Source organism: Ornithorhynchus anatinus, chromosome 10 (assembly GCF_004115215.2).
Source record: "Ornithorhynchus anatinus isolate Pmale09 chromosome 10, mOrnAna1.pri.v4, whole genome shotgun sequence".
Lineage (NCBI taxonomy): Eukaryota > Metazoa > Chordata > Mammalia > Monotremata > Ornithorhynchidae > Ornithorhynchus > Ornithorhynchus anatinus.
This window is the reverse complement of record NC_041737.1, coordinates 52191322-52215606: the sequence shown is the minus strand read 5'-3', so window position 1 is coordinate 52215606 and position 24285 is coordinate 52191322. Positions and strand designations below refer to the sequence as shown.

The 24285-nt window shown below is 66.4% G+C and overlaps 3 protein-coding genes and 1 long non-coding RNA gene across 7 annotated transcripts; all 4 read left to right on the top strand.

Annotated features, from left to right (window-relative positions):
- The first annotated feature begins 4886 nt into the window (after positions 1 to 4886).
- On the top strand, positions 4887 to 5445 carry LOC114814605. Its single transcript, XR_003762368.2, has 2 exons — positions 4887 to 5062; positions 5355 to 5445. It is a non-coding gene; the product is annotated as an uncharacterized LOC114814605 (long non-coding RNA).
- A 139-nt stretch (positions 5446 to 5584) lies between these two features.
- ZNF581 (zinc finger protein 581) lies at positions 5585 to 6946 on the top strand. Its single transcript, XM_029073065.1, has one exon. The coding sequence runs from the start codon at positions 5589 to 5591 to the stop codon at positions 6423 to 6425; it is 837 nt and encodes a 278-aa protein (XP_028928898.1). The 5' UTR covers positions 5585 to 5588; the 3' UTR covers positions 6426 to 6946.
- A 1839-nt stretch (positions 6947 to 8785) lies between these two features.
- On the top strand, positions 8786 to 13465 carry CCDC106 (coiled-coil domain containing 106). Of its 3 annotated transcripts, none has more exons than XM_029073062.1 (6): positions 8786 to 8886; positions 9911 to 9992; positions 10613 to 10720; positions 10835 to 11011; positions 11206 to 11412; positions 12149 to 13465. In XM_029073062.1, the coding sequence occupies exons 2-6, from the start codon at positions 9962 to 9964 to the stop codon at positions 12463 to 12465; spliced, it is 840 nt and encodes a 279-aa protein (XP_028928895.1). In that variant the 5' UTR covers positions 8786 to 8886; positions 9911 to 9961; the 3' UTR covers positions 12466 to 13465. The 3 variants fall into 3 exon arrangements, with proteins under 3 accessions (XP_028928895.1, XP_028928896.1, XP_028928894.1); XM_029073063.1 differs by lacking the exon at positions 8786 to 8886 and adding an exon at positions 8986 to 9004; XM_029073061.1 differs by lacking the exon at positions 8786 to 8886 and adding an exon at positions 9226 to 9269.
- Positions 13466 to 14550: 1085 nt separating this feature from the next.
- U2AF2 (U2 small nuclear RNA auxiliary factor 2) lies at positions 14551 to 23803 on the top strand. 2 transcript variants are annotated; one of them, XM_029073048.1, is made up of 12 exons: positions 14551 to 14671; positions 16608 to 16743; positions 17338 to 17382; positions 17831 to 17934; positions 18100 to 18251; positions 19374 to 19490; positions 20105 to 20243; positions 20331 to 20410; positions 20519 to 20641; positions 20918 to 21013; positions 21409 to 21657; positions 23626 to 23803. In XM_029073048.1, exons 1-12 carry the CDS (start codon positions 14623 to 14625, stop codon positions 23758 to 23760), a joined length of 1425 nt encoding a protein of 474 aa, XP_028928881.1. In that variant the 5' UTR covers positions 14551 to 14622; the 3' UTR covers positions 23761 to 23803. The 2 variants fall into 2 exon arrangements, with proteins under 2 accessions (XP_028928881.1, XP_028928882.1); XM_029073049.1 differs by having other exon boundaries at positions 14552 to 14671; positions 20918 to 21004.
- Positions 23804 to 24285: the final 482 nt, after the last annotated feature.

Below are 24285 nucleotides of genomic sequence, written 5' to 3'. Positions count from 1 at the left end.
AGCCCGGCGTCGCCCTCTACCCTCGGTGGGCTCGGGGCCTAAATCCTGATGGGGGTCCACAGCCGGCTCCAGGTGGGCGACCGGCTCGTTCGAAAGAAAGGACACGGCGGGGAGAAGAGGGAGAGATGGACCGTCACCCTAAGGCGGGGCGAGGCCGTGAAGGGCGCTGAGGTGCCGGGCGAGGCGACGGCGCTCGGGAAAGGCCTGCGGGCAGATGGGGCAGCGGTGGGGCCGCTCCCCCGTGTGGACCCGCCGATGTTTGGCACAGTTGGAGGAGTTGTTGAAGCGCTTGGGGCAGACGGGGCAGCGGAAGGGCCGCTCGCCCGTGTGCACCCGCCTGTGGGTGGCCAGGGCCGAGGCCTGCGTGAAGCGCTTGGGGCAGACGGGGCAGCGGAAGGGCCTCTCGCCCGTGTGCACGCGCAGGTGCTCCTTGAGGTCCGTGGCCCGCCTGAACCGCTTCTGGCAGGCGAAGCAGATGTACGGTCTCCCGGCCCAGCCTTGCCCGCCTTCCTCCTCCCCGTCGTCCCCCCACCCCAACCCGTTCCCGGCCTCCCCTGGGCACTCCCCTGGCCCGCTGGGGTCTTTCCAGACCCCGGCCTCCAGCCCGGCCTTCCCCGCGCCACTCTCCTCCCCTCCGCCCCCCGCACCTTCATCCCCAACCTCCTCCCATCCCACGTCCCCACCGAGTGGCCTGCCCACGGCCACCGGCCCCCCGTCGTCCCGTCCCCGCCCCTCGCCTCCAGCTTCTTCCTCCTCCCTCCCTCCCTGTCCACACCCCCATCCTCCGCCCCTCACCCTCTTGACCTCCCCCGGCTTCTCCTCCTTCCCCACCTGGGTCTCCCTCCCCAAGACGCCCACCTCCCCCGGAGGCCCCGCGGTCCCGGGACGGGCCTCCCCTTTGTCCGCCGCCCGTGAGGGGCCGGGCTGGGGCCGGTGCGTCCTCTGGTGTTTCTTGAAATTGGAGGAGTTGTTGAAGGCCCGGCCGCAGACCCCGCAGCGGAAGGGCCGTTCGCCGGTGTGGATGCGGGTGTGCCCGGCCAGCACGGACGACTGGGTGAAGGCCTTCCCGCAGAAGCCGCAGCGGTAGGGCCGCTCGCCCGTGTGCACCCGCTCGTGGTCCCGCAGGTCCGACGAGCGTCTGAAGGGCTTCCGGCAGAAGCCGCAGGCGTAGGGCTTGGCCGGCGGGGCGGCGGGGGGCGGCGGGGCCGGGACGCGGGGGGCGGCCGCCGCCGCGGGAGAGGGGCCGGGGCACGAGGCCGCCCGCTCCCCGTCGGCCGCCGCTCGCCGCCGCCGGCGCGTCAGGAGGCGGGCGGGTGCGGCGAGGGCCCGGGGGCACTGGGGGCAGCGGTAAGGGCGCTCGCCCGGGTGCGGGTCGCGCCGCGCGCGCGGGCCGGCGAGGCCCGGGCAGCGCCGGCCGCACGCGCGGCACTGGAGGTGGCCGCCGCCGCCCGGCGCCCTGGCGCGGCTCCGTTCGTCGAAGAGGAGGTCGGGGACGAGGCCCAAAGGGTCCGCGCCCGCCCAGGCCTCGGGGGGCTCCTCCTTGACGGTCACCGCCTGGATCTCCATCAGGTCACCGGCCGTGCGGCTCTGGAGGGGAGAAATAATAACGTTGGCATTCGTTAAGCGCTTACTATGGGCCGAGCACTGTTCTGAGCGCTGGGCGGGGGGGGGGATCCAGGTTGTCCCACGTGAGGCTCACGGTTAAGACCCACTTTCCAGATGAGGCCCAGAGGGGCGAAGTGACTCGCCCACAGGGCCCCAGCTGACAAGTGGCGGGGCGGGGATTCGAACCCATGACCTCGGACTCCCCAGCCCGGGCTCTTGCCACCGGCCCCGCGGCCGCCTGCCCGCCCGTGCGCCCACCCCCGCCGCCCACCGGCTCACCTCCTGAGCCTGCGGACCCCCGGGCTTCCCACCGATCGACGGATCGATGGATCGATGGCTGCGGGCCGAGCGCACCGGTCCTTAGAGGCGCGGGCCCGAGCCGCGGGCGCGCGCGGGGGCCCGAGCCGCGGGCGCGCGCGGGGGCGGCCATCTCGGGCCGGGCCCCGCCCCCTTCGGCCTCTCCGCCTATCACGGCTCTTCCCGCCCACAAGCCGAGCGCAGGGGCGGAGGGAGGGAGACGGCCGGGCGCATGCGCGCGGCGGGGGGAGGCGGGGCCGTCGGGCGCATGCGCGCGGCGGGCGAGGTGGCGCCGCCGGGCGCATGCGCGCCGTCCCCTCAGCTCGCCTCGCCTCCCCTCACGGCGGGGAGACCGGGCGACCCCCTTGGGAGCCACCCACTTTTGCCGTTTCCTCTCAGGCCTTGGGTCCCTCTTAATAATGGTGCTATTTGTTAAGCGCTTACGAGGGGCAGAGCACTGTTCTAAACGCTGGAGTCGGTCCTGGGTCATCAGGGGGTCCCACGTGGGGCTCCCAGTCTTCATCCCCCTTTGACAGATGAGGGAACCGAGGCCCAGAGACGTGGCTCGCCCACAGGCGCACAGCTGACAGGTGGCAGAGGCGGGATTCGAACCCATGACCTCGGACTCCCAAGCCCGGGCTCTTGCCACTGAGCCACGGACCTGCTCTCTGCTCCCTAAGGCCGCCCGCCCTGGTTCTGGGTCCCCAAGCCGAAATTCCTGGGTTTTGCCACCTTTGAATTTGGATTTGCCCCCCTTTATTCACCCTTCCCTCAGCCCCACGGCTCTTATGGCCATAGCCATAATTGATTTATCTATATTGTCCGTCTCCCCCCGCCTCTTGACTGTACACTCATTGCGGATGGGGAATATAATGTTGGTATTAAGCGCTTACTATGTGCCAAGCACTGTTCTAAGCGCTGGGGGAGATTCAGGTGGTCCCACGTGAGACTCACACTCTTAATCCCCATTTTACAGATGAGGGAACTGAGGCACCGAGAAGCGACTTGCCCAAAGTCACCCGGCTGACGGGTGGCGGAGCCGGGATTGGAACCCAAGACCTCCGACTCCTAAACCCATGCTCTTTCCAAAGTGCCACGCTGCTTGCGGTATTAAGTGCTTACTAGGTGTCAGGCACTTGATTCTATTTATTGTCATTGTTCTTATCGGTCCGTCTCCCCCAATTAGACTGTAAACCCGGCAAAGGGCAGGGACTGTCTCTGTTACCCATTTGTCCATTCCAAGCGCTTAGTACAGTGCTCTGCACATAGTAAGCGCTCAATAAATACGATTGAATGAATGAAAAGTGCTGGGATAGCTACAAGTTAAAAGCGCTGGACACAGTCCCTGTCCGACCTAAGGCTCACCCTCTTAATCCCTATTTTACAGATGAGGTAACTGAGGCACAGAGAAGCAAAGTATCTTGGCCAAGATCGCACAGCAGACAGTGTTTCTACCAACTCTATGTCGAACTCTCCCGTGCGCTTAGTACAGCGATAATCATAATGGTGGCATTTGGGTGCTTACTAGAGAAGCAGCGAAGCTCAGTGGCAAGAGCCCGGGCTTGGCAGTCAAAGGTCATGGGTTCAAATCCCGGCTCTGTCACTTGTCAGCTGGGTGACCTCAGGCAAGTCACTTCACTTCTCTGGGCCTCAGTTCCCTCGTCTGGAAAATGGGGATGAAGACTGTGAGCCTCACGTGGGACAACCTGAATACCCTGAATCTACCCCAGCGCTTAGAACAGTGCTCGGCACATAGTAAGCGCTTAAATAACAACATTATTATTATTATGTGCCGAGCACTATACTAAGTTGTGGGGCAAATCCAAGTAAATCAGGGTGGACACAGTCCCCGTCCCACATGGGGCTCACCGTCTCAATCCCCATTTTACAGATGAGGGAATGGAGGCCCAGAGAAGTGAAGTGACTTGGCCAAGGTCACACAGCAGGCAGAAGCATAGTAAGCATTCAATAAATACCACTGAAAATGATGAGGAAGGGGGGGCGATATGGTGAGCAAAGAGATGAAGGAGTGGGGATGGCAGGGGGGCAATTGTAGTGTCTTTTAAAGTGCTTACTTTTTGCCAAGCACTGTTCGAAGCGCTGGGGTCCAGGCGAGATCGTCAAGTCCCGCACGGGGCTCCCCACATAAGCATGAGGGAGAATAATAATAATAATAATAATGATGTCGGTATTTGTTAAGCGCTTCCTCTGTGCAGAGCACTGTTCTAAGCGCTGGGGTAGACACAGGGGAATCGGGTTGTCCCACGTGGGGCTCACAGTCTTCATCCCCATTTTACAGACGAAGGAACTGAGGCCCAGAGAAGTGAAGTGACTCGCCCACAGTCCCCCAGCTGACAAGGGGCAGAGCCGGGATTCGAACTCATGCCCTCTGACTCCAAAGCCCGGGCTCTTGCCACTGAGCCACGCTGCTTCTCTACGAAGAGGTACGGACTCCCCCCCCCTTTCGTAGATGGGGCCCAAAGAAGCGAAGCGTCCGGCCCAAGTCCCCCAGCGGGCAAGAGGCGGGATTAGAACCCACGACCTTCCCAAGCGGCGTTGGTTCCGCCGCCTCCCAGCGCGGAGCAAGGCCGGGGGGGGAGCCAAAGCGTAATAAAGACACCCCCCCCACCCCCCCCCCCCGATGCTGGGGGTGAAGAAGAAAATAAGAAGAAATTTCGGGCCGCCCCCCGCGACGCTGCGTGTTTCGGACGGTGGCGGACCGGTCCCGGGGCCGCCCCCCCCCGCTGCCCTGGGTTGGGGGAGGGGGCGGAGGAGGGGGAGGGTCCCGGGCCGGACGGCTCGGGTGGGACGCGGGAGGCCAAAGACCCCGGAACCTTTTCCGCCCGAGCCCTTTGTCTTCAACCGGAGCGGTTTCCCGGGGCCGCCGCGCCCCGCCCCCCGCGGCTCCCCTCCCCTCCCCCCCTCCCCCCCCCCCCCCAGCCCCCGAAGCCCCTCCGGACCCGGACCCCGGGCCGGTCGGGGGGTCGGGGGTCCGGGCCGGGGGGCGCGCAGCCGAGCCCCGCCGCCGCTTGGGCCCGCTCCCCCCGGGAAGGGCCGTCCGAACGGGAGCGGCTCCACCGACCCCAGCGCAGGTCGGCCGGACCCCGGGGGGACCCCGGCCCACCCCACCGCACCGCACCGGGGGGGGGCGATCCGGGAGGTGAGACAAGCCCGGGGAGGAGAGGCAGTGGGAGGGGGCGGCGGGGGGCGGGCGGGGACCCCCCCCACCCCCCCCGCCTCCCCCGATCTACAGGGTGGGGGAGAAGAGGGAGGACGGGGTCGGCTCCGAAGAGGAGTGGGGTAGAGGCCCGTGCGGGGGCGGGCTGGAAGGGGGCTTAGAGAGGCTGGGGGACGGGAGGGAGGGAGGATGGGACCGGGGGTCGGGAGCCCAGAGGGTGCGGCCCCCTGGCAAAGAAAGAGCCAGGGGCAACGAGGGCCTGACGGCCACACAGGGAAGGAGGCCGGACGGGTCCAGAGACAGAAGCCGGACAGGACCGGAGACAGAAGCCGGACAGGACCGGAGATAGAGGCCATTCAGGTCCAGAGACGGAGGTGGAGGGCACATCAAATAGTTTGGAGGGAATCCTTCTCTCTAACCTCCTCTCTATCTCTCTGTCTCTCACCACACCCCTCCTCCCCCACCCCGGCCTTTTCCAGGTCCTCGGACAGCCCCCTTCTTCCCCACCATGCTTCTGCCCCCCCGCCCCAGAGCCCCCCCTCCCCACCCCGGGCCTCCTCCTAGTCCCTCCGCCTCTCCTCGTCCCGCCCCGCAAGAGCCCCCCGGCCCGTCCCGGCCCCCGGACCCTCCCCGCTTCAGCCGCCGCCGCTACCTCCTCATCGACAGTCTCGGGGTCCCCTACACGGTGCTGGTGGAGGAGGCCGGGGGCGGGGCGGCCCCCGGGGGGTCCCTGCCCCAGGCCCCCCAAGCCCCGACGGCCCCCCAGGCCCCGGCGGCCCCCTCGCGGAAGGCCTACCGCTGCCCGGTCTGCTCGCGGGCCTTCGAGTACCTGTCCTACCTGCAGCGGCACAGCATCGCCCACTCGGAGCAGAAGCCGCACGTGTGCCCCGCCTGCGGGAAGGGCTTCAAGCGCCAGAGTCACCTGGAGAGGCACAAGTTCACCCACGGCGGGCGCGGGGGCAAGCCCCACGCCTGCCCCGTCTGCCCCCGCCGATTCCGCGACGCCGGCGAGCTGGCCCACCACCAGCGCGTGCACACCGGGGAGCGGCCCTTCCAGTGCCGCGTCTGCCACATGCGCTTCGGGGAGCGGAACACGCTGCAGAGGCACGCCCGCCGAAGCACCGGGCCGGGCAGCCCTGACGGCGCTCGGCCCCGAGGGACCCTCGGCCGAGGACCGACCCCCGCCCCCTCCCTCCGCCGAGCCAGCCTCGGCGCCCTCCCCTCCCCCCCCCAGCCCCGCTCCCCGGCCCAAAGCCGAGCACGGACACGCCGGGCTGACCTGGACCGCGCCCGTCGGCCTCGGTCTCCCCGAGGGGCCCCCGGACGGGCTCGAACTTCGGGCTGACTTCTTCGGGTCCTTCCCGTCCGAGCCCCGGACTCCTGACGCCGCTGACTCCCCCCTCTGTGGAAATCCGGCTCGGATCCCGGCCGGACTCCGACCTCTCTGCTCCCACTCCCCCGTCCCTCTCTGCAGCTGGAGGAGATCGGGGTGCCGGGGGGGGGGGAGCTCCTGCCCTCCTCCGTCTCCCAAACTGGAACCTGGATTTATTCATCTCTGACTTTCCAAGTCCTAGCTGGGGAGCGACTGAGTCAGCCGGTAAGGGACCACAAGCTAGGGCAGCCCCCGCCCCCGAACAGATCCCAGAGCACTTAAATACAGATTCAAGAGCACTTACAGGTAGCAGGTCGGCCACACCGGCGGGCCCCAGGCCAAAACCCACCACCCCGGAATGGAGACGCAGACGAGACGGTGGGGAGGGAGGCCAGCTCCTCGTTTTCACGCGTTCTTTTTGTGCATTTTTAAGGTATTAGGAGTAGGAGGGCAAGAAAGGACTTCTGACCAAAATAAATGTGTTTCGACAGACACCTGGAGCCTTACGTGTCTGGAGAAGACGCAGAAGGTTTCTAGGCAGGGAGGTGGATCGCGGGGTGGAAGGAACTGCTGGGTGAGAGAGGAGGAAAATAGAGGGGTCCCAGCTGGGGTCCTAGCCTTAGCGGTCCAGGGAGCGACCGAGAGCGACTGATCGGGAAGACCCCCCCCCCCCCCCCACCGTTTCCTGCGTCCCAGTCTTACCAGCTGGGAATCCATCTTCCCCACTGACTGCGGGGTACCTGAACCCATCTCCTTTCCCTGGGGATCCCCCCGGCAGCTCACGGCCTCCTCTCAGAGAAACGCAGGTGTCCTGCAGGCAGAGTTCCGACTCTACCGGGCCGCCCCCACCTCCCACCACTGTCACAGGCTCGGCTCAGCAGCCTCTGCCTCCCGCCCCCATTTCTGTCTTTTCCTGGGAAGGGAGGGGTGTCGGGCCAGGGAGTGGAGGGGGCTGAGGCGGGCAGGCGCCTCGGTGGTTATTTTGAGTTTCCGAATGGGAGCGTAATGAGGGGTTTGGGGCCCACAGGCACTCCAGATAACGGCTAACTCCGGCCCGAGCCCCAAGTGCTTCAGACCCAGGGGCAAACCCCCACACCAAATCCGGGGAACGGGCCTCACTGGGCTTGGTTTCTGGTGTGTTCTTTCCCAGCCATTGGGGCTGGGGGCTGGGGGACTCCTGGCCACCTCTCTGGATGCCCTGCCCGCCCCCCTCTCCCCTCACCAGCCCTCCGCCCCTTTAGGAATGACAGACGAACAACATGCCCGGCCGAGGAGCTTCCTTCCGCAGAACTCGGGGGCAAAAGGATCCAGGCCTCTGAACTGGGAGATGGCCAGAGTAGGAAGAGAGAGATGGGTGGAAATTGGGAGTCTGAGAGTCTTAACAACAATAGCGCAGTCAGTCTTATTATTACGGGGTTCGGGAACCAAGGTCAGATTCTGATTTTGGCAGTGTAAGCTCCTCGAGGACCGGGAATGTGACTACCGACTCTGTTTGCATTATACTCTCCGAAGCATTCTCCATAGTCCTTGCCCAGAAGCAGCGTGGCTTAGTGGATAGAGCCCGGACCCGGGAGTCAGAAGGACCTGGGTTCTAATCCCAGCCCTGCCACTTGCCTGCTGGGTGACCTTGAGCTAGTCACTTCCCTTCTCATCGCCCTCGTCGGTAAAATGGGGATTAAGCCCCAGAACCAACCCCATGAGGGACGGGGACTGGGTCCAACCTGATGATCTGGTATCTACCCCACTGCGCAGTACAGCGTCTGGCACGTAGTAAGCGCTCAACAAATACCATGAAAAAAGGTGTCTGGAATAGTGTCTTTCACACAGTAAGAGCTTGATAAACACCATCGATTGATTTAGGACTCGGTCACCACCAGGCGTTGTTGCCACCGTCAAGCTTTCTGGCCACCTCTAATGGGGGTGGGGGACAGACCCCAGGGCCCCCCACTGAAATGGGTCTGGCCAGTTGTGTCCGGTGGGGGGGGGGCTCGGCTCCGGACTCTGCTTCCCCCCGTCCGACGGACCGGTCAGCGCACAGTTTTCTCCCTGAGTGGTCAACGCTCCGCTATCCCGCTCGTGGGCTCCGATGTCCTTCGCGGAGCGGGTGGAGAGTGATGATTTGGGGGAGCGTGGGGGTCGCCCCTTCCCATCGCCCCCTCCCCACACCCCGAGGTACGAAATCTTGATCTTTTGCAGACTCTCCCTGTCCTGGTCGGGGGTGGGGGGGCGGGACCCTAAGGAGGCGGCCCCTTCCCCGGGAATCGGGGCAGAGGGGCCCGGAGCCGGCCCGCCGGGCCTGGAGACCAATCTCCGCTTTCCCCGGACCCTCACCCCCATCATCGTCGCCCCCCACCCCTCTCTGGAGCTGCCCGGCCTCTCTGCCCCTCCGCCGCCCATCCTCCGGGCCGGGACTGAGCGAGGGACCGGCGGACAAGTACGCGGCCATTCTGGGGGAGGAAAAATGCACTGAAATCCCCAACCGGGCCGGGTGGGGGGCGGGGCCCGCCCCCCTGGCCCCCCAGGCCCCGCCCCCCGGCCCCCGGGAGCGGGCGGTAGGTTGGCCGGGGGGCCGGAGGGTTTGGGGACTGGGGGGCGGGGTCGGCATCGGTAAGGAGGGAGGGAGGGAGGGAGAGGGGCGGGGTGTCGGGGCCGGCGGAGCCGCCTGCGCCCGGTGGCGGTTGGCGGACGGTCCCGGGATCTGGGCCTGGGCCTGGGCCTGAGGCTGGGCAGGGGCCGGGGTCGGGGCCGGGGCCGGGGCCGGGGCCGGGGCCGGGGCCGGGGCCCGGGCCGCCTCTCCGGCCCGGAGCCCCCGCGCGGGTGAGGAGCACACGGCGGCCCGGGGCCCCCTCCCCACCTCCTCCCCGGGCGCCGGGCGGGACCGGGACCCCCCACCCCTTCTCCCCTCTCCCCGGACCCCGCCGACAAAGGGCGCGGGGGCCGGGATTCCCCCCCCCCACGCGTGACGCGGCCTCCTGCCACCGAGGGGGAGCGGAGGGAGGGGAGGCGGCAGCGGACAAAAGCGGGAGGAGGGGGTGGATGAGGGAGGGAGGGAGGGAGGAAGAGAGGGAGGGAGGGAGGCCGCCCCCGGGTCCGTTGGGAGCCCCGAGCGAACCGGCTCCCGCGCCCGGCCGGGGGTGGGGATGGGGGTCTGGTGTGGTGGGCGCTGGCCGCCGCCCTGGCCAAGTTTGGCCATCCTCTGCCCATCCTCGATGCCCATCCCGGATGCCCGGGTCCCGGGTCGGTCGGACGTGTGTGGGATGCGGGGGGTCCCGGGTCCCCCGGGCCGCCCCAACAAACGGGAGGAGCGACAGGCCGCTGTCCGGCCCTCGGCGCTCCTTAGTGGGTTCCCCCCGGCGGGGCCCATTGTCCTCCCAGCCTGGGGGTCCCCACCGGGGCCGGACGGACCCCCCTCCCCGCCTCTGCCCCTGATGACTCTCTCTCTCTCTCTCTCTCTTCAGGGCCCCTGAGGCACCCGGACGCCTGGGTCCAGCCGAGGCGGCTACCGCGTCATGAACGACAGGAACGGCCGGAGGAGAATGAGTAAGGAGGCCTCCTCTCCCCGGGCTCCCCAGTTCCCTCCTTCTCCTCTCCCCGGGCTCCCATGTTCTTCCCTCCCGGGGCCGGGCCCCCTTACCCTGCTCCCCCGAAACTAATAAGGATGGCATTTAAGCGTCTACTATGTGCCGAGCACCGTTCCAAGCGCCCGGGGAGGATCAGGGTAATCAGGTGGCCCCAGGTGGAGCTCGCGGTCTCGATCCCCATTTTCCAGATGAGGTAACCGAGGCGCAGAGAAATGAAGTGACTTGCCCAGAGTCACCCAGCTGACGAGTGGCGGAGCCGGGATTAGAACCCACGACCTCTGACTCCCCAAGCCCGGGCTCTTTCCACTGAGCCCCGCTGCTTACGTAGTTTACGCAGCTTACGTGCTTAACACCACGCGGACTGATGTCTGACTCCCCCTCGGACTGTAAGCTCGCTGTGGGCGGGGACCGTGTCCGTTGTACTCTCCCAGGCGCTCGGTCCAGTGCTCCGCACACGGTAAGCGCTCGATGAATCCGACTGACCCAGCGGCCGACGTCCACCCGAGGCGCGGGGGGGGGCCTGGCTTTTCTGAGTCTCCGCGGACGGGGTGACAGACTCCCTCCCCGCTCCTCCCTCAGTGAAGAAGGACGAGGAGGCCTACGAGATCTCCATTCCGTTCGAGGAGACGCCACACCTGGAGCCCCAGATATTCTACAGCCTGACCCCCCCCAGGGGCCACTGCGAGGGTGAGCGGCTTGGGTCCCCGAAGGAGGCCGGGGAGGACGGGAGGCTCGGGGCCCCGGGGCAAGCAGAGGCCGGAGGCGGAGGGGTCCACTCTAGCCCGACCCCCGGCATTGCAGAGGCCTCGGAGCCCGCCTCCCCCACTTTGGCGCTGATGAACGGCGTGAAGACGCAACTGCACATGGCCCTCGAACGCAACTCGTGGCTGCAGAAGCGCATCGAGGACCTGGAGGAGGAGAGGGATTTCCTGCGCTGCCAGCTCGACAAGTTCATCTCCTCCGCCCGGCTCGACGCAGGTACGGCCTCCGGGCCCGCTGGGGATCCCGGGGCCCCGAGTTCCGGGACCGAAGCCCCCACGGTCCCTTGGGACCGGGGCATCGCTGTCCGTCCGGCGCTAACCAGCACCCGGAGGGCCTCCCGCGTCTTCTCGCCGGTTTTGTTTTTTTTAAATCTCTTGGTACCCCCGTCTCTCTGTCTCCCTCTGTGCCAGAGGATCATTGCCGGGGCAAGCTGGCAGGTCGGCGGGCGGAGGGGGCCGAGACCCGACTCGGGGAGACCTCGGACCCCGGCAGCCCCACGTCCTCCCTCAGCGGCGGCTCCGAAGAAGGGGGCTCGGCTGAGCGCAAGCGGCAGAAGCAGAAGGGGGGGGCCGGACGGCGGCGGTTCGGCAAGCCTAAGGCCAGGGAACGCCAGAGGGGTGAGCGGAGCGGGGCCGGTGGACGAGAGGACTGCGGAGGGCTGGGCGCGGAGAACACGGAGGGGATGCCCGGGCATAGGGCTGACCCGGGATGCCCCACGGGCCCCTCTTCCCTAGGGGCCTGCTCTGGTTCATTCATTCAATAGTATTTATTGAGTGCTTACTATGTGCAGAGCACTGTACTAAGCGCTTGGGATGAACAAGTCGGCAACAGATAGAGACAGTGGTTCGCTGGCCTCTTGTGATCCCTTGAGAGAGAGAGAGGAGAGAGAGAGAGAGAGAGAGAAAAGGCCAGAGTGCTCTGGAAGGTGGCCTGAACCTCAGGGGGCATGTTGATGAACCCCCGTGGCCCCCAGGGTCACCACCGGTGCCGGACAGCACTCCCTGGACCCCTTCCAACGGGGCCGGCTCGGGCCGCGGCCGCCCGTGCGCCACGAGAACGGGCCCCGGGCCAGCTGGCACAGGGAGGTGGTGAGAGTGGTGCCAGGCCGGCCCAGCCCGAGCCGGGTCCCGCTCTTTAGTTTAAGGTTTCCGGGGAGGAGGTAATGGCTGAGGAGGCTGAAATGGTCAGAGGGCGGGAAGGGAGGGCGGGAGCTCCGCACACAGTGCGCCCTCAATAAATACGACTGCTTGATCGACGGATCTTGGGGCAGCACGGAGGCCACGGCCCTCTTCCCTTATCTGTTTCCCTCCCGCCCCTGTCTCTTGTCTGCCACCCCGGGGGTCCCGCTCGCAGTGAAGGACGCAGACGGGGTGCTGTGCCGCTACAAGAAGATCCTGGGGACGTTCCAGAAGCTGAAGAGCATGTCGCGGGCCTTCGAGCACCACCGCGTCGACCGCAACACGGTGGCGCTGACCACGCCCATCGCCGAGCTGCTCATCGTGGCCCCCGAGAAGCTGGCCGAGGTCGGGGAGTTCGACCCGTCCAAGGAGCGGCTGCTGGAATACTCGCGCCGCTGCTTCCTGGCGCTCGACGAGGAGACGCTCAAGAAGGTGCAGGCCCTCAAGAAGAGCAAGCTGCTGCTGCCCATCACCTACCGCTTCAAGCGGTGATCCCCACCCTCCGCACCACCGGGTCCCGCGCCCTCCTGGCCTCCACAGCTCTTTTCCCGGGGGGGGCGGGTGGTCTTTAATCTTTTGGGACCCCTCCCTACTTCTCCACTCCCTCCCTACCCCAGCTCAAGAGGCTGCCCCCCACCCCCTGTACTCTCGGACTTCCCCTCCACCCTTTTGGACTCCTCCCTGTTCCCGTAACATTCCCCCCGACCCCGCAGGCCTCCTGGGATCCCGGTGGGCTTCCCAGTGAGGGTCCAGAGTGTGTGTATGGGGCGGGGGGGGAGAGCTCTCGGTCCCCTAGGAGCCCCGGTGGTCTCCTGTTGTTCCGCTTTGGCACCCGTCATCGCAAGCAACCTTTCCCATCCTGGGAATTCCAGACCCTTCCGCAGCACACCTCCCCGCTCCCCCTTGAGGCCCTCACAGCCTCCACCCGCTGGATTTCCGTGGGCTCTGAAGTTGCCCTCTCCTCCCTTGAGGGCCAGGGTCGCTTCCCATCCCATTCCTTACCGCCCCCCCGCCCCCGGTCCTCCCTGACCCTTTCTCCCGCTCAGAGCAGCTGTGGGCCTCCCCTAGCCGGGGCAGGCCTTCCCGTCTCCCTCCCCTACCCTCCATGCCGAGGAGATTTGTGTGTATATATATGTATCTATCCCCATCCAGCACCGTTTCCTTCCACTCCACGTCCATCCTCCTGGGGCCCGCTCGCTCCACCCCCGGCTGAGGGTGGTGGGGAGGTGGAGTGTGTGTGTGTGTATAGTTCACAGCCCCCTTCCATCGCCACCACCGTACCCCACTCCTCTCCTCACCCCCTCGCCGTCCTCTTCCGTCCCCCCCAGGCCCCATATTTAAGAGGTCGGAGAGGAGAGGCCGGGGGATGCCCCGGGTCTCCCTTCCCCCGGTGCTCTCTCCCGACGCCCCCTCCCCCCGGCCCGGACGGAACCACCAAACGAGAGAACTATTCAGAGAATTTAAATTAAAAGATGAGACAATTTGGAATAAACTCGGCCTCCGCCTCTCGCTGGGGAGTGGGGACTGGGCGATGACAGGTGACCCAACTCCCTTCCCGCCCCCTCCCGGGCCACCGAAGGGGAGGCGGGTGGAAGAGACGAGGCGACAGGCTGCAATTAGGGGCGGCGGGGGAGGAGCAGCTGGGGGCCCGAGCCGGGAGCGCAGGGGAAGCGGGAGCTGCGAGGAGCTGACAGGTGCAGGGGAAGAACCGGGGGAAAGTGGAAGGAGGCCCGGGCGGCCGCCGTGCCCTTTTCTCCCGGCAGGGGGCGCTGGCGCCGGAGCCGCTTCGCCGCGGCCCGGAAGTCGTCTATCACCGCCTCGGCCCGGCCGCCGCCGCCGCTTCCTCGCGCCCGTTGGATCGGGGCAGGCCGGACGCCGGGACTCGCCGGCAACCCCCGCGCCCGGCTGCGCCAGGGATTCCTCCCTCGGCAGGGGAGTCGACGGGCGGAACGGCGCCGGGGAGCGAGGCCCGGAAGTCGCTCTGGCGGCGGAGTCCCGACGCGCGCAGGCGCAGAACCGCCCCCGGCGCGCGCAGGCGCAGAAGGCCCCCCGCGCCGCCGCCGCGCCTGCGCGCCGCCGCCACCTCCTTTTGTTTCGCGCAGCAACTGCGCCCTCCCCCGCCCCGCGCGAGCCCGGCCCCACGTGACCCGCAGCGGCGGCGGCGGCGGCGGCGGCGTCCCCGACCCTTCGGCTCCCTCCCCCGCGCCCCTCGTCCTCCCCTCCTCGTCCTCCCCTCCGCGGCTCCCCTCCGACTCCCGACCCCCGCAAAGACGCTTAGGGCGGACGGACGGCGGGGAGGGGCGGGGGGGGAGTGGGCCTCCTAGAACTTCCGGGCGGGAGCCGAAGGCCGGGGCTTAAAGCCTCCGGAAACTGCCGAGGCCCCGGCGTCCGGCGTCGGTGGGGGCGGGGGGGGGGCAGCCCGGGCGCGCCCGCAGCTCCGGGGACCCGCGGGACCCCGTCCTCCTCCTCGCCGGAAGGGGGCGAAGCGCCTGCTGGGAAAAGAGGCGGGCCCCGGCCCGGCCGGAAGCAGCCGAGGGGGCGGCGGAAGGAGCCGAGCGGGCGGCCAGGAGGAGGAGGAGGAGGAGGGAGCGAGCGAGCGAGCGAGCGAGCCAGGGCCGCCTCTGCCGCCGCCGCCGCCGCCTCAGCAGCATGTCCGACTTCGACGAGTTCGAGCGGCAGCTCAACGAGAACAAGCAAGGTGGGGGATGGGGGCGGAGGGGGGGGGACACGATCTCGCGGGCCCCCCCCCCCCGAAGCGCGCGCGCGCGCGCGCGTGTCCCCCTCCCCCCCCTTCCGTGGCGCAGGCGCGGTAGCGGCGGCCGCCTTGGAGGCCCCGCGGGGGGCGCCGGCCACGTGACCTCCCGCGGCGCGCGGGGAGCGCGCGCCCCCCCTCCCCTCCCCCACGTGGCTTGGGGGAGCCAGTCCTGCCCCCCAACAGTCACCCCTGTTTCCGCTTCCGCCTTCTCCCTCCCTCCCCCCCCCCATGTGCTGGTTTTGAACACGTTCGACGTCGTCCTTCGTGTCTCCCCCCGTTGGGCGGGGATTTGGGGGGGCACCCTCCCCCTTTTCCCCCCTTTTTTCCCCCGCCGGGCCCGGACACGTGAAGGCCGGAGAGGGGGGAGACGGAGAGGAGAAAGCCCCCCCCCCTTTGCTCAACTGCGGGGGTGGTTTTAGGCGTCCCCCTCCTTCCAGGAGCCTTGAATGGGGTCTCCCCCCCACCCCATCAGGAACCTTGCATGGGGTCCCTTGCGCCCCCCCAGTTTGAACCATCTGCTGGTCTTCATCACCTTTTTCTTAACCCCCCCCCCCCCATCTCTTGGAAGCCCTTTTCTGCTTTCTTTTTCCCGCATCCCACCAGGAGACACCCCTCCCCCCCCCAACCTTCCCCTCCCGATTTGGAGAGCTTCCCTGGCCGCCTTTTGAAGCAGGGTTAGGGACGGGGGCTGCGGCAGGCCCAGAACCCACACCCTCGGAAGCCTCATCCACCACCTTCCTTCCAGGAAGAAGAATAATAGTAATAAGGGCGTTTGGCGAGCGCTTAGTATGTGCAAAGCGCCCTGGGAGGATACAAGGTGAAAGCCTCACCTCCCCACCGCCCGCCTTTCCCTTTTCCGAGAGCTCTTTTTCCATCTCCTCGGGCCCCAGGAGATTCACTTGCACCAAGTCAGGGTCCCAGTTGGGCGGGGGGGGGGTCCACCTGCAGATGCCTCTTTAGGCTCGCACGCCGGATGCAGGACGGGTCCCCGAGTAGGTAGACTTCCGTGCACGGGACCATTGAAAAGTTGGCTGGCATCGGTGGGTGTGCCCACCTCTTCCGCACGGACGGAGGGCATCTCCCCTTCGGGAGCTTTAAGAGGGATCTGCGGTCGAGGTGGCGTTGGTTGATTAGGATCTTGGGGTACACGAGGGCCCGTCTTGAGTTCCGGGGGAGAATACGGGAGGACTACGACCTGAAGCAGAACGTGGGGCAGGGACTCGGGAAAAGACACAGAGCGCACGGCCTCTGGGGGGGGAAGGAACTCTCAGGTGCTCTGCTGCTTTCCGTCTAGGAGGTAGAAGCTTTAGGCAGACCAGTGAACCCCCCCGGGGAAAGCCAGGGCCGCCCGGGAGGCCGGTGGACCCGCTGGATCGGCCCGGCTCCTGCATTATTTACGGTGGCCGGCTTCGGGTTTCAACTCACCTCGCCCCTTGTACCCAATCCCCGTTACGGGATCTTCAGTCTGCGCGGTGCCAGAGGCCGCTTGGGGTGGGAGAGGGACGGCAGGCTCCCGAGTGCCGTTTCTCGGCCCTAGTCGCCCGGAAGAGGGTCCCGGGTGACGCGTCCCCTCCTCGTCCCCTTCCTCCGCTGGTCCTCAGTCGGCGAGGGGGCGGCCCTCCCTCGCAGATCGGCACTGGGCCCCTCGGTTTCTCTTTCCCTCTCCTCCCCGCCGCTGGATCTCCCCGGGATCCCGGTCTTGGTTTTGGCGGCACCCTGGCTCGCTCGGGGGCCTGGGGCGATGCCCGGTGGCTCAGGGCCCGGGATTTGGCGGAGGGAGGAGGTGCCGCGTGACCCTAGGAGGGGAGGGCGGGTGTTGGAGGGGTCCCGGCCCGTGGCATCCCTCACTCTCCTCCTGCCCTCTCCCCCGCCCCGTCAGAGCGGGACAAGGAGAACCGCCACCGGAAGCGCAGCCACAGCCGGTCCCGCAGCCGGGATCGCAAACGCCGCAGCCGCAGCCGTGACCGACGTAACCGGGATCAGCGGAGCGTCTCCCGGGACCGACGGCGCCGCAGGTATCCGCGGGACGCGGAGGCGGGCCGGGGGGGCGGGGAACGACCCGAGGGTCCAGGGGGGTCATGGTGGTGAAAGTGAAGTGTCAGGAAGTCGGAGGGTTGGCGTTGTGGGGTGGGGGCTGGCTGGTCATCTCGGGGAGGAGAGAGAAAGAAGGAGGGGGGAGGGCTTGGGCTGGACTGGTCCCTGGTTCCCTGCCCCTTTGGGGCGCTTGCCGGGGCCCAGAGCCTGCAGTTTAGACTGTGAGCCCGTTGCTGGGCAGGGATTGTCTCGGTCTGTTGCCCAATTGTACATTCCGAGAGCTCAGTACAGTGCCCCGCTCATAGTAAGCGCTCAATAAATACTATTGAACGAACGCAGGGGCGGTCGGCCTGCCGACCCTGCGGCCACCGGCCCGTCAGCCGGACTCCGGACCGGCCTCCGTCGCCCCTGGGGTTGGGGGCTGGCCGGGGGCCCGGATCCTGGACTCCGCAGGTCCTTCCTTCGTATCCCCCGGCCCCGGGCAGTCGGGCACGCAGCCACCCTCTGGGGCCGTGGGGGGAGAGGGCTCCGGGCCATCCCTCCGTCCCCACACCTCTCCCTCCTCCCACCCCCAGCAAACCCCTGACCAGAGCCCCCGGAGAGGAGCAGAGCGGACTCATGTGAGCTGGGACCCCTTCTCCCCCACCCGCCTTTCCTCTCCTCTCTTCGCTTTCCTTCCTTCTCTTTTCTCTCTCCCCAAACCTGCCCCTTGCTTCCCCGTTTTCTTGTCTGGGAGCGGGAGGGGGGTCAGTTTCACGGAGCGGCGGGAGACAACCCAAGGCCACGTTGGGGTAAGGCGGAGGAGGGATGGTGGGGAAGAGACGCTTACGGTTCGGGATGGGGGGGAAGGTGGAGAAACGGGGGAAAGGCGAGGTGGGAGCCGAAGATTCCGGGGGTGGGGGGGAGGCGGGTTTTTCTCTCCTCCTGTCCCCCATTCCTTCTTCTCTGTCCTCCACCTCTTCCTGTCCGTTTCACCCACCGCCTCTGTGGGGGGGGATGGCGGGGCGGGGGGGACGGAGGAAGGGCCCAGGGCTGACGGAGGAGGTCCCCGCTCCCTTCCCGCTCCAGCCGGTCCCCCCGCCATGAGAAGAAGAAGAAGATCCGCAAATACTGGGACGTGCCGCCGCCGGGCTTCGAGCACATCACCCCCATGCAGTACAAGGCCATGCAAGGTAGCCCCTCCTGCCCGGGGCCACCCACGGCCTAGGGGGCTTCCCCTCTCCGCACCGGACTTCCAGCGACGGTTTGGGGAGTTGGAGATGGAGAGGGGTGGGGTGAGGTGGGGCCGTCCCGGGGGCGGGGGGGGGGGGGGCTCACTTGATTCTCCCCTCCCCCAGCGGCCGGCCAGATCCCAGCCACCGCCCTGCTCCCCACCATGACTCCGGATGGCCTGGCGGTGACCCCGACCCCGGTGCCCGTGGTTGGCAGCCAGATGACCCGCCAGGCCCGGCGCCTCTACGTGGGCAACATCCCCTTCGGCATCACTGAGGTACTGCCTCCCTGCTCTCCCCCAGGCCCCCCTCCCCTCCCCCCACGACTTACATACTGCCTGTCTCCTCCCCCACCCGCCCCCTCCCCCCGTGTCCCCTCCCTCTGCAGCTGGATGCCGGTGCAGCTTTGGAGGCCGGGGTGTCCCCGCCCCAACTGCCCCCACCCCCCCAGGTCCCCCCTCCTTCCTCCCTCCTTCCCCTTCCCCCCAACAAAGCCGAGGGAGCAGACGTAGACACACACACACACACACACCCACACTACACCCCACAAAGCCTTGGGCCAGAACGCACAGAGAGCCACACACAGACACGTAGGGTCGTCTCCGTGACCTGCTTTCCCGGCGACGTCTCCGGGCGTAAGGGATTATATCTGCTGCCACCGTCTGTCCGTGTCCTCCCTCGCCCCCCCAGCTGCCGCGGTCCCCCTCCCCCCGATCCCGGCCCCCCCGATCCCGACCTGCCACTCACACAGTTTGATGAATCCATTTGATCAGACCCGTTCCCCCTCCCTGCCAACCCGAGATCAAAGAGCTGTTTCCATTTCTCTTTAAAGTGAAAATTTGTGGGGCTGAGATCCCTCGTAGCAACAAAAAGTTTGCTACCGTCGGCCAAGGCAAGTAAGGTCCATTCTGGCTTTTCTCACCTGCTCTTTGCTACATTTGAAAAACTCCCCCTGGGCCCGAAAGCCAGGGCCCTCCACATCACCACTCTCTCCCCGCCCTGCCCCCCACCTCTCCTTCTCTTCCCGGTTCCCGCTCCTCTTCCTCATACCCGACTTCTCTCTTGCCTTCCCTCCCTCCACCTGCCTGCCTGCCTCCCACTTTCTCTCTCTCTCTCTCTCTCTCTCTCTCTCTCTCTCTCTCTCTCTCTCTCTCTCTCACTCTGTCTCTTCTTCCTCCTCCTCCTCCTCCTCCTCCTCCTCCTCCCCCCCAACCCTCCCTCAACCTCTCTCTCCTCCTTCCCCCGTTGCCCTTCTCCCTTTTCCTATTTCTCTTTCTCCCTTTCCTCTCCGTCTTCCATCCCCCTCTGTCTTTCTGTCTCTCTCCCACTCTCCCTCCTCTCTGACCCTGTATTCCCCCTCCCCTCCCTCCCCGCCCCCGCTCCCTTTCTCTCCCCTGCAGGAAGCCATGATGGACTTCTTCAACGCCCAGATGCGCCTGGGAGGGTTGACTCAAGCTCCTGGAAATCCTGTCCTGGCCGTCCAGATTAACCAAGACAAGAACTTTGCCTTCTTAGAGGTGCTTTGGGGAGGTGGAGGTGCAGGGGGAGAAAGAGTGGGGAGGAGCAGAGGCACTCGTGGGCAGAGGCACCCTGTCACCTTGAGGGTAGAAACCTTGTATCTCTCCCCCGGCACTGACTTACTCCCCCCCTCCCCAATCTCCTGGAAGAGCCGGGCAACTAATTAGCGTGTCTGTTGAACTCCTACCGGTACGGGGCACGAGGGAGAGCCTAGTAGGGTTTGCTACGGCCCCTGTCTTCGAGGAGCGAGATGGAACCTAAAATAAATGGAAGGTGGTGGCTGAGGGCGGGAAGTGAAAGTTTTTAGAGCTGGGCACATAGGTGCCCCGGGGCAGCTGCAGGATGGAGACCCGGTCCAGGGGCCGGAGGCGGGGTGGGTGGGGGGCGGCCGCCAGAAAGGAAGAGCTTCGAAGGCCGAGGACGCGACAGTCCCCGGAGGGGGACGCCCCCGGAGACGCGGTGCTCGGCCGGGGCTGGCCAGACCGGCCCCGCGTCCTCACGGTTTCTTAGGGCAGGACGAGGGCTTGGGCAGAACTGTGGGGGGGAGGAGGGTCAGCGGTCTCCCCCCCTCGGAACTCCCTCCGGTCATCCCCGCCGTCTGCCCTGCCCGCAGTTCCGCTCCGTGGACGAGACGACCCAGGCCATGGCTTTCGACGGGATCATCTTCCAGGGGCAGTCGCTCAAGATCCGCCGGCCCCACGACTACCAGCCGCTGCCCGGCATGTCGGAGAATCCGTCGGTCTACGTGCCCGGTGAGGCCCGGGCCCCGCGCGCCATCGGGCTGCTGGCTCGGCTCCGACTGCCCCAGGGGGTGACCCAGGCTCTGTGTTCCCCGCCAGGTGTGGTGTCCACTGTGGTCCCAGACTCCGCCCACAAGCTGTTCATCGGCGGCCTGCCCAACTACCTGAACGATGACCAGGTACCCTCACCCCCCCCCCCCCCCAGCCACTCCAGGGTCCGGGTGACCCTGGCCACCGCGGGACGCAGCTGTCTTCTCCCGACCAACCCCCGTCTTCCACACCTTTAGGTGAAGGAACTGTTGACGTCGTTCGGACCCCTGAAGGCATTTAATCTGGTCAAGGACAGCGCCACGGGCCTCTCCAAGGGTTACGCCTTCTGCGAGTACGTGGACATCAACGTTACTGACCAGGTGAGGCCCCGCCCTCCCCTCCCTCGCGCCTATCCCCCGCCCCTCTCTCCGCCCGCTGCTTTGGCTCCTACCCATTCTCCTCCGACCCTTCCCGGCCCGCCCGGCACAAGTTGGGACGGGAGGCGAAGCGAGGGCGGGCGGCTCCTCACCCTGCCTCGGGTCGGGACTGGGACGGGGAGAGAGCCGTCCAGGTCGGTCCTAAACCCCCCAGCGCCCTTCCCTCCCACGGGTTCCTTCCCGTCGCCCATCCCCTCCCCGCTCCCTCCTCCTCCACAGGCCATCGCAGGCTTGAACGGGATGCAGCTAGGGGACAAGAAACTGCTGGTACAGCGGGCGAGTGTGGGGGCCAAGAACGCCACGCTGGTGAGCCCGGCACGTCACCTTCCTAGCTTCCCGGAGGGCGGGCGGGCGGGCGGGCGCGCGGATGGGCGGGAGGAGGTGGGAGGGAGTAGCCGGCAGCTCTTCCCGGCCCCGATCCCGCAGTGGGGCAGCGGAACGGGGGAGAAGAAGCCGAGGCACGGCAGGCCTCGGACGCCGCCGGGGATGTCCCCTCGGCGTCCTTCCCCGTGCCCGCGAGTGACGGGGACCGGCCGGCCTGGGGGCCGCGGGGCCGCCGGGGATTCGAGCGGCGGAGGTCACCCGGGTGTCGAGAAGGGCGGCGGGGGCCGGGGAGGGGACCGGGTCCCCTCCCGCCCCTCCCCTCCCCTCTCCCCGCCTCCCGGTCCGTCATCTGACTGGGCCCCCCTCGCCCGTCCCCTCCCGTGCAGAGCACGATCAACCAGACTCCGGTGACGCTGCAAGTGCCGGGGCTGATGAGCTCCCAGGTGCAGATGGGCGGCCACCCGACGGAGGTGCTCTGCCTGATGAACATGGTGCTGCCCGAGGAGCTGCTGGACGACGAGGAGTACGAGGAGATCGTCGAAGACGTGCGTGACGAGTGCAGCAAGTACGGCGTCGTCAAGTCCATCGAGATCCCCCGGCCCGTGGACGGAGTGGAGGTGCCCGGCTGTGGCAAGGTCAGAGGGGGCCCGGTGGGGAGGCGGGGGAGGAAAGAGGAGAAGGGGGAGCGGATGGGGGGGCGCCGGGGACCCCCAACATCCGCGTCTGGCTTTCCCATTGCCCTCCGTACCCGGGGAGCCAGTTTTTCGCCAAGAATTTGACGGCAGTAAAGTCCCTCGGTTGCGGCAGTATTCCGGTGGGGACTGATGGACCCTGAAGGTCTCGGGCCCGAGCCACGCTGGCGGGCAGCCCAGCAGACGGTGCGGTCCAGCGGTCAGAGCCCGGGCCTGGGCGTCGGGGCACCTGGCTGGGTTCTTATCCCGGCTCCTCCTCTCGTCGGCTGGGTGACCTTGGACAAGTCACTTCACTTCTCCGGGCCGCAGTTAACCTCACCTGGGAAACGGGGATGAAGACTGTGGGCCCCCATGTGGGACAGGGACTGGGTCCAAACCCGATTTGATTATCTTGCCTCTATCCCAGCACCAAGTACAGTGTCAGGCATATCACCGTCATCGTCAAAGGATGGAGCCCATACTGTGGGCAGATCACCGTTCTAGGCCCTCGGGAAAGGACAGGTCAACAGACTCGGTAGACACCTACCCTGCCCACAATGAGCTTCCAGTCTAGAGGGGGAGACAGACGTCAGTATACTCTACGTAATATTAGTTTATAGTTAACACAATTTATCGACGAGCACAGAAATGCAGTAGGGTTGAGGGTGGGGGGAAATGCCAAATGCCCAAAGGCCACAGGCCCTAGGTGACGTAGAAGGGAGAGAGGGAGCTGTGGAAAAGGGGGATTTAATCGGGGAAGGCCTCCCGGAGGAGATGCGACCTTAACAAGGCTTTGCTGCTGAGAGGAGAGTGGTGGTCCGGCCCGGGGGGAGGGGGAGAGAGTTCCAGCCAAGCCGGGGGGAGGGTGTGGGAAAAGGATTGTCGGCGATGAGGTGAAGGGACAGTGAGTTGGTCGGCGTTAGAGGAACAAAGTGACCGTTTTGGGCTGCGGTAGAAAACCGGGGCAGTGAGGAGGGGGCCGGAAGATCGGTAAAGAGGGGTGGAGGGTCTCGAGCGGAGAGACTCGGGCGGGATGGTTTTGTAGAAGAGCGGTCCGGGCAGCCGAGTGAAGCGTGGACTGGAGTGGGGAGAGACGGGCCGGATGGTCGGCAGGGAGGCTGATGCAGTGGTCGGTGGGATAAGTGCTTAGATCGGCGTGGTAGCCGTCTGGGGAGGAAAGGGGGGATTTTAGCACAGTCGCGAAGGTGGAACTGACAAGGTTTGGTGACGGATCGAGTCTGCGGGTGGACGGAGAGAGAGTCGAGCAACACCGAGGTTACGGGCTTGTGAGACAGGGAGGGTGGTGGCGGCATCTACGGTGGTGGGAAAGGCAGGGGGAGGACAGGGATGGGGGGGAATAGATGAGTAAAGAGTTTAGAAATACCATTAAAAAAAAAAAATCAGCCCGTCACAGGAAACCAGACTACAGACCCCCCCCCCCCCCCCAGTTGTTTCTGGAAGGGGCCTTGGGGCAGCCCCCACCTGGTGACTTAGGCCGGACCCTTCCTGGATTCTTTCACATTTGCGTGGGGTTCACCCCCTGACGGATGCTGTCTTCCCAAGGCGGGGTGCCTAGTGGCAAGAGCCCGGGCCAGGGAGCCAGAAGATCTGGGTTCTAATCCCTGCCTGCTTGTCTGCTGCGTAACCTTGGGCGAGTCACTTCAGTTCTCCGGGCCTCGGTTCCCTCACCCGCAAAACGGAGCTCCGGTCCCCGTTCTCCCTCCTCCCCAGACTCTGCGCCCCATATTGGACCTAATTATCTCGCAACAACCCCAGCGCTGAGGACGGTGCCCGACCCCTGAGAAGCCCTCGACGGATCCGGCGATTTAACCCCCACCCGCTCCACCGGCCGCTCGGGTCTAGCTCTCTGTGCAAAAATCCTTCTCCCCGCCTGACTTCTCACGTGTCCTCTTCTTTTTCTCCCCCCCGTAGATTTTCGTGGAATTCACTTCCGTCTTCGACTGTCAGAAGGCCATGCAGGGCCTCACGGGGCGCAAGTTCGCCAACAGAGTGGTCGTCACAAAATACTGTGACCCCGATTCCTATCACCGCCGGGACTTCTGGTAGAGCCGGGGGAGGGAGGGAGGGAGGGGGCTTGGAGTAGCCGTGGAAGGGGAGGGTGGGGAAGGGGAGGGACGGGAGGGGAGGGATGGAGTGGGGGAAGGGCCACTCTCGTGGGGGGGGGTCCTCCTCCATGGTAGCAACATAGTGTGTTTATATTTTATGGCCAAAACTTTTTCAATTTTGTTCTCCCCTCCTGCCTCCCCCGACTTCCTCCGGGCCCCCGACGCTCCTTTCCCCTCCCCCCCCCCGCGCCCCCCGCCCCTTTCCCGTGATGATCTATTCTGTAGTAGAGATGTCGTCTGTCTCCTCTCCGCTGCCCCCTCTCCCTCTCCCTCCTCCTCCTCCTCCAATCCCATCCTCTGTGGCAGTTTCATATTTGCGAAGACGAATTTGCTCATTAAACATTTTGTTGTATTTTATTCTGCGCCGACTGGTGTGTGGTGGAGGGGCCGAGAGGGGGTCCGGGTGGGGGTCGGGTTGGGCCCGCGTCCCCACCCTCCAAGAAGACACCGCCTCCCTGCCCCGACG

Bases quoted from the DNA above. Each gene is read 5' to 3' on its own strand.
- CCDC106 (XM_029073062.1), top strand. From the start codon at position 9,962: ATGAACGACAGGAACGGCCGGAGGAGAATGA. The intron at 11,012-11,205 runs GTACGGCCTCCG...CCTCTGTGCCAG, and splicing joins CTCCGCCCGGCTCGACGCAG to AGGATCATTGCCGGGGCAAG. The intron at 11,413-12,148 runs GTGAGCGGAGCG...TCCCGCTCGCAG, and splicing joins GGCCAGGGAACGCCAGAGGG to TGAAGGACGCAGACGGGGTG.
- ZNF581 (XM_029073065.1), top strand. From the start codon at position 5,589: ATGCTTCTGCCCCCCCGCCCCAGAGCCCCCCCTCCCCACCCCGGGCCT.
- U2AF2 (XM_029073048.1), top strand. From the start codon at position 14,623: ATGTCCGACTTCGACGAGTTCGAGCGGCAGCTCAACGAGAACAAGCAA. The intron at 20,411-20,518 runs GTACCCTCACCC...CCACACCTTTAG, and splicing joins ACTACCTGAACGATGACCAG to GTGAAGGAACTGTTGACGTC. The intron at 20,642-20,917 runs GTGAGGCCCCGC...CCTCCTCCACAG, and splicing joins ACATCAACGTTACTGACCAG to GCCATCGCAGGCTTGAACGG.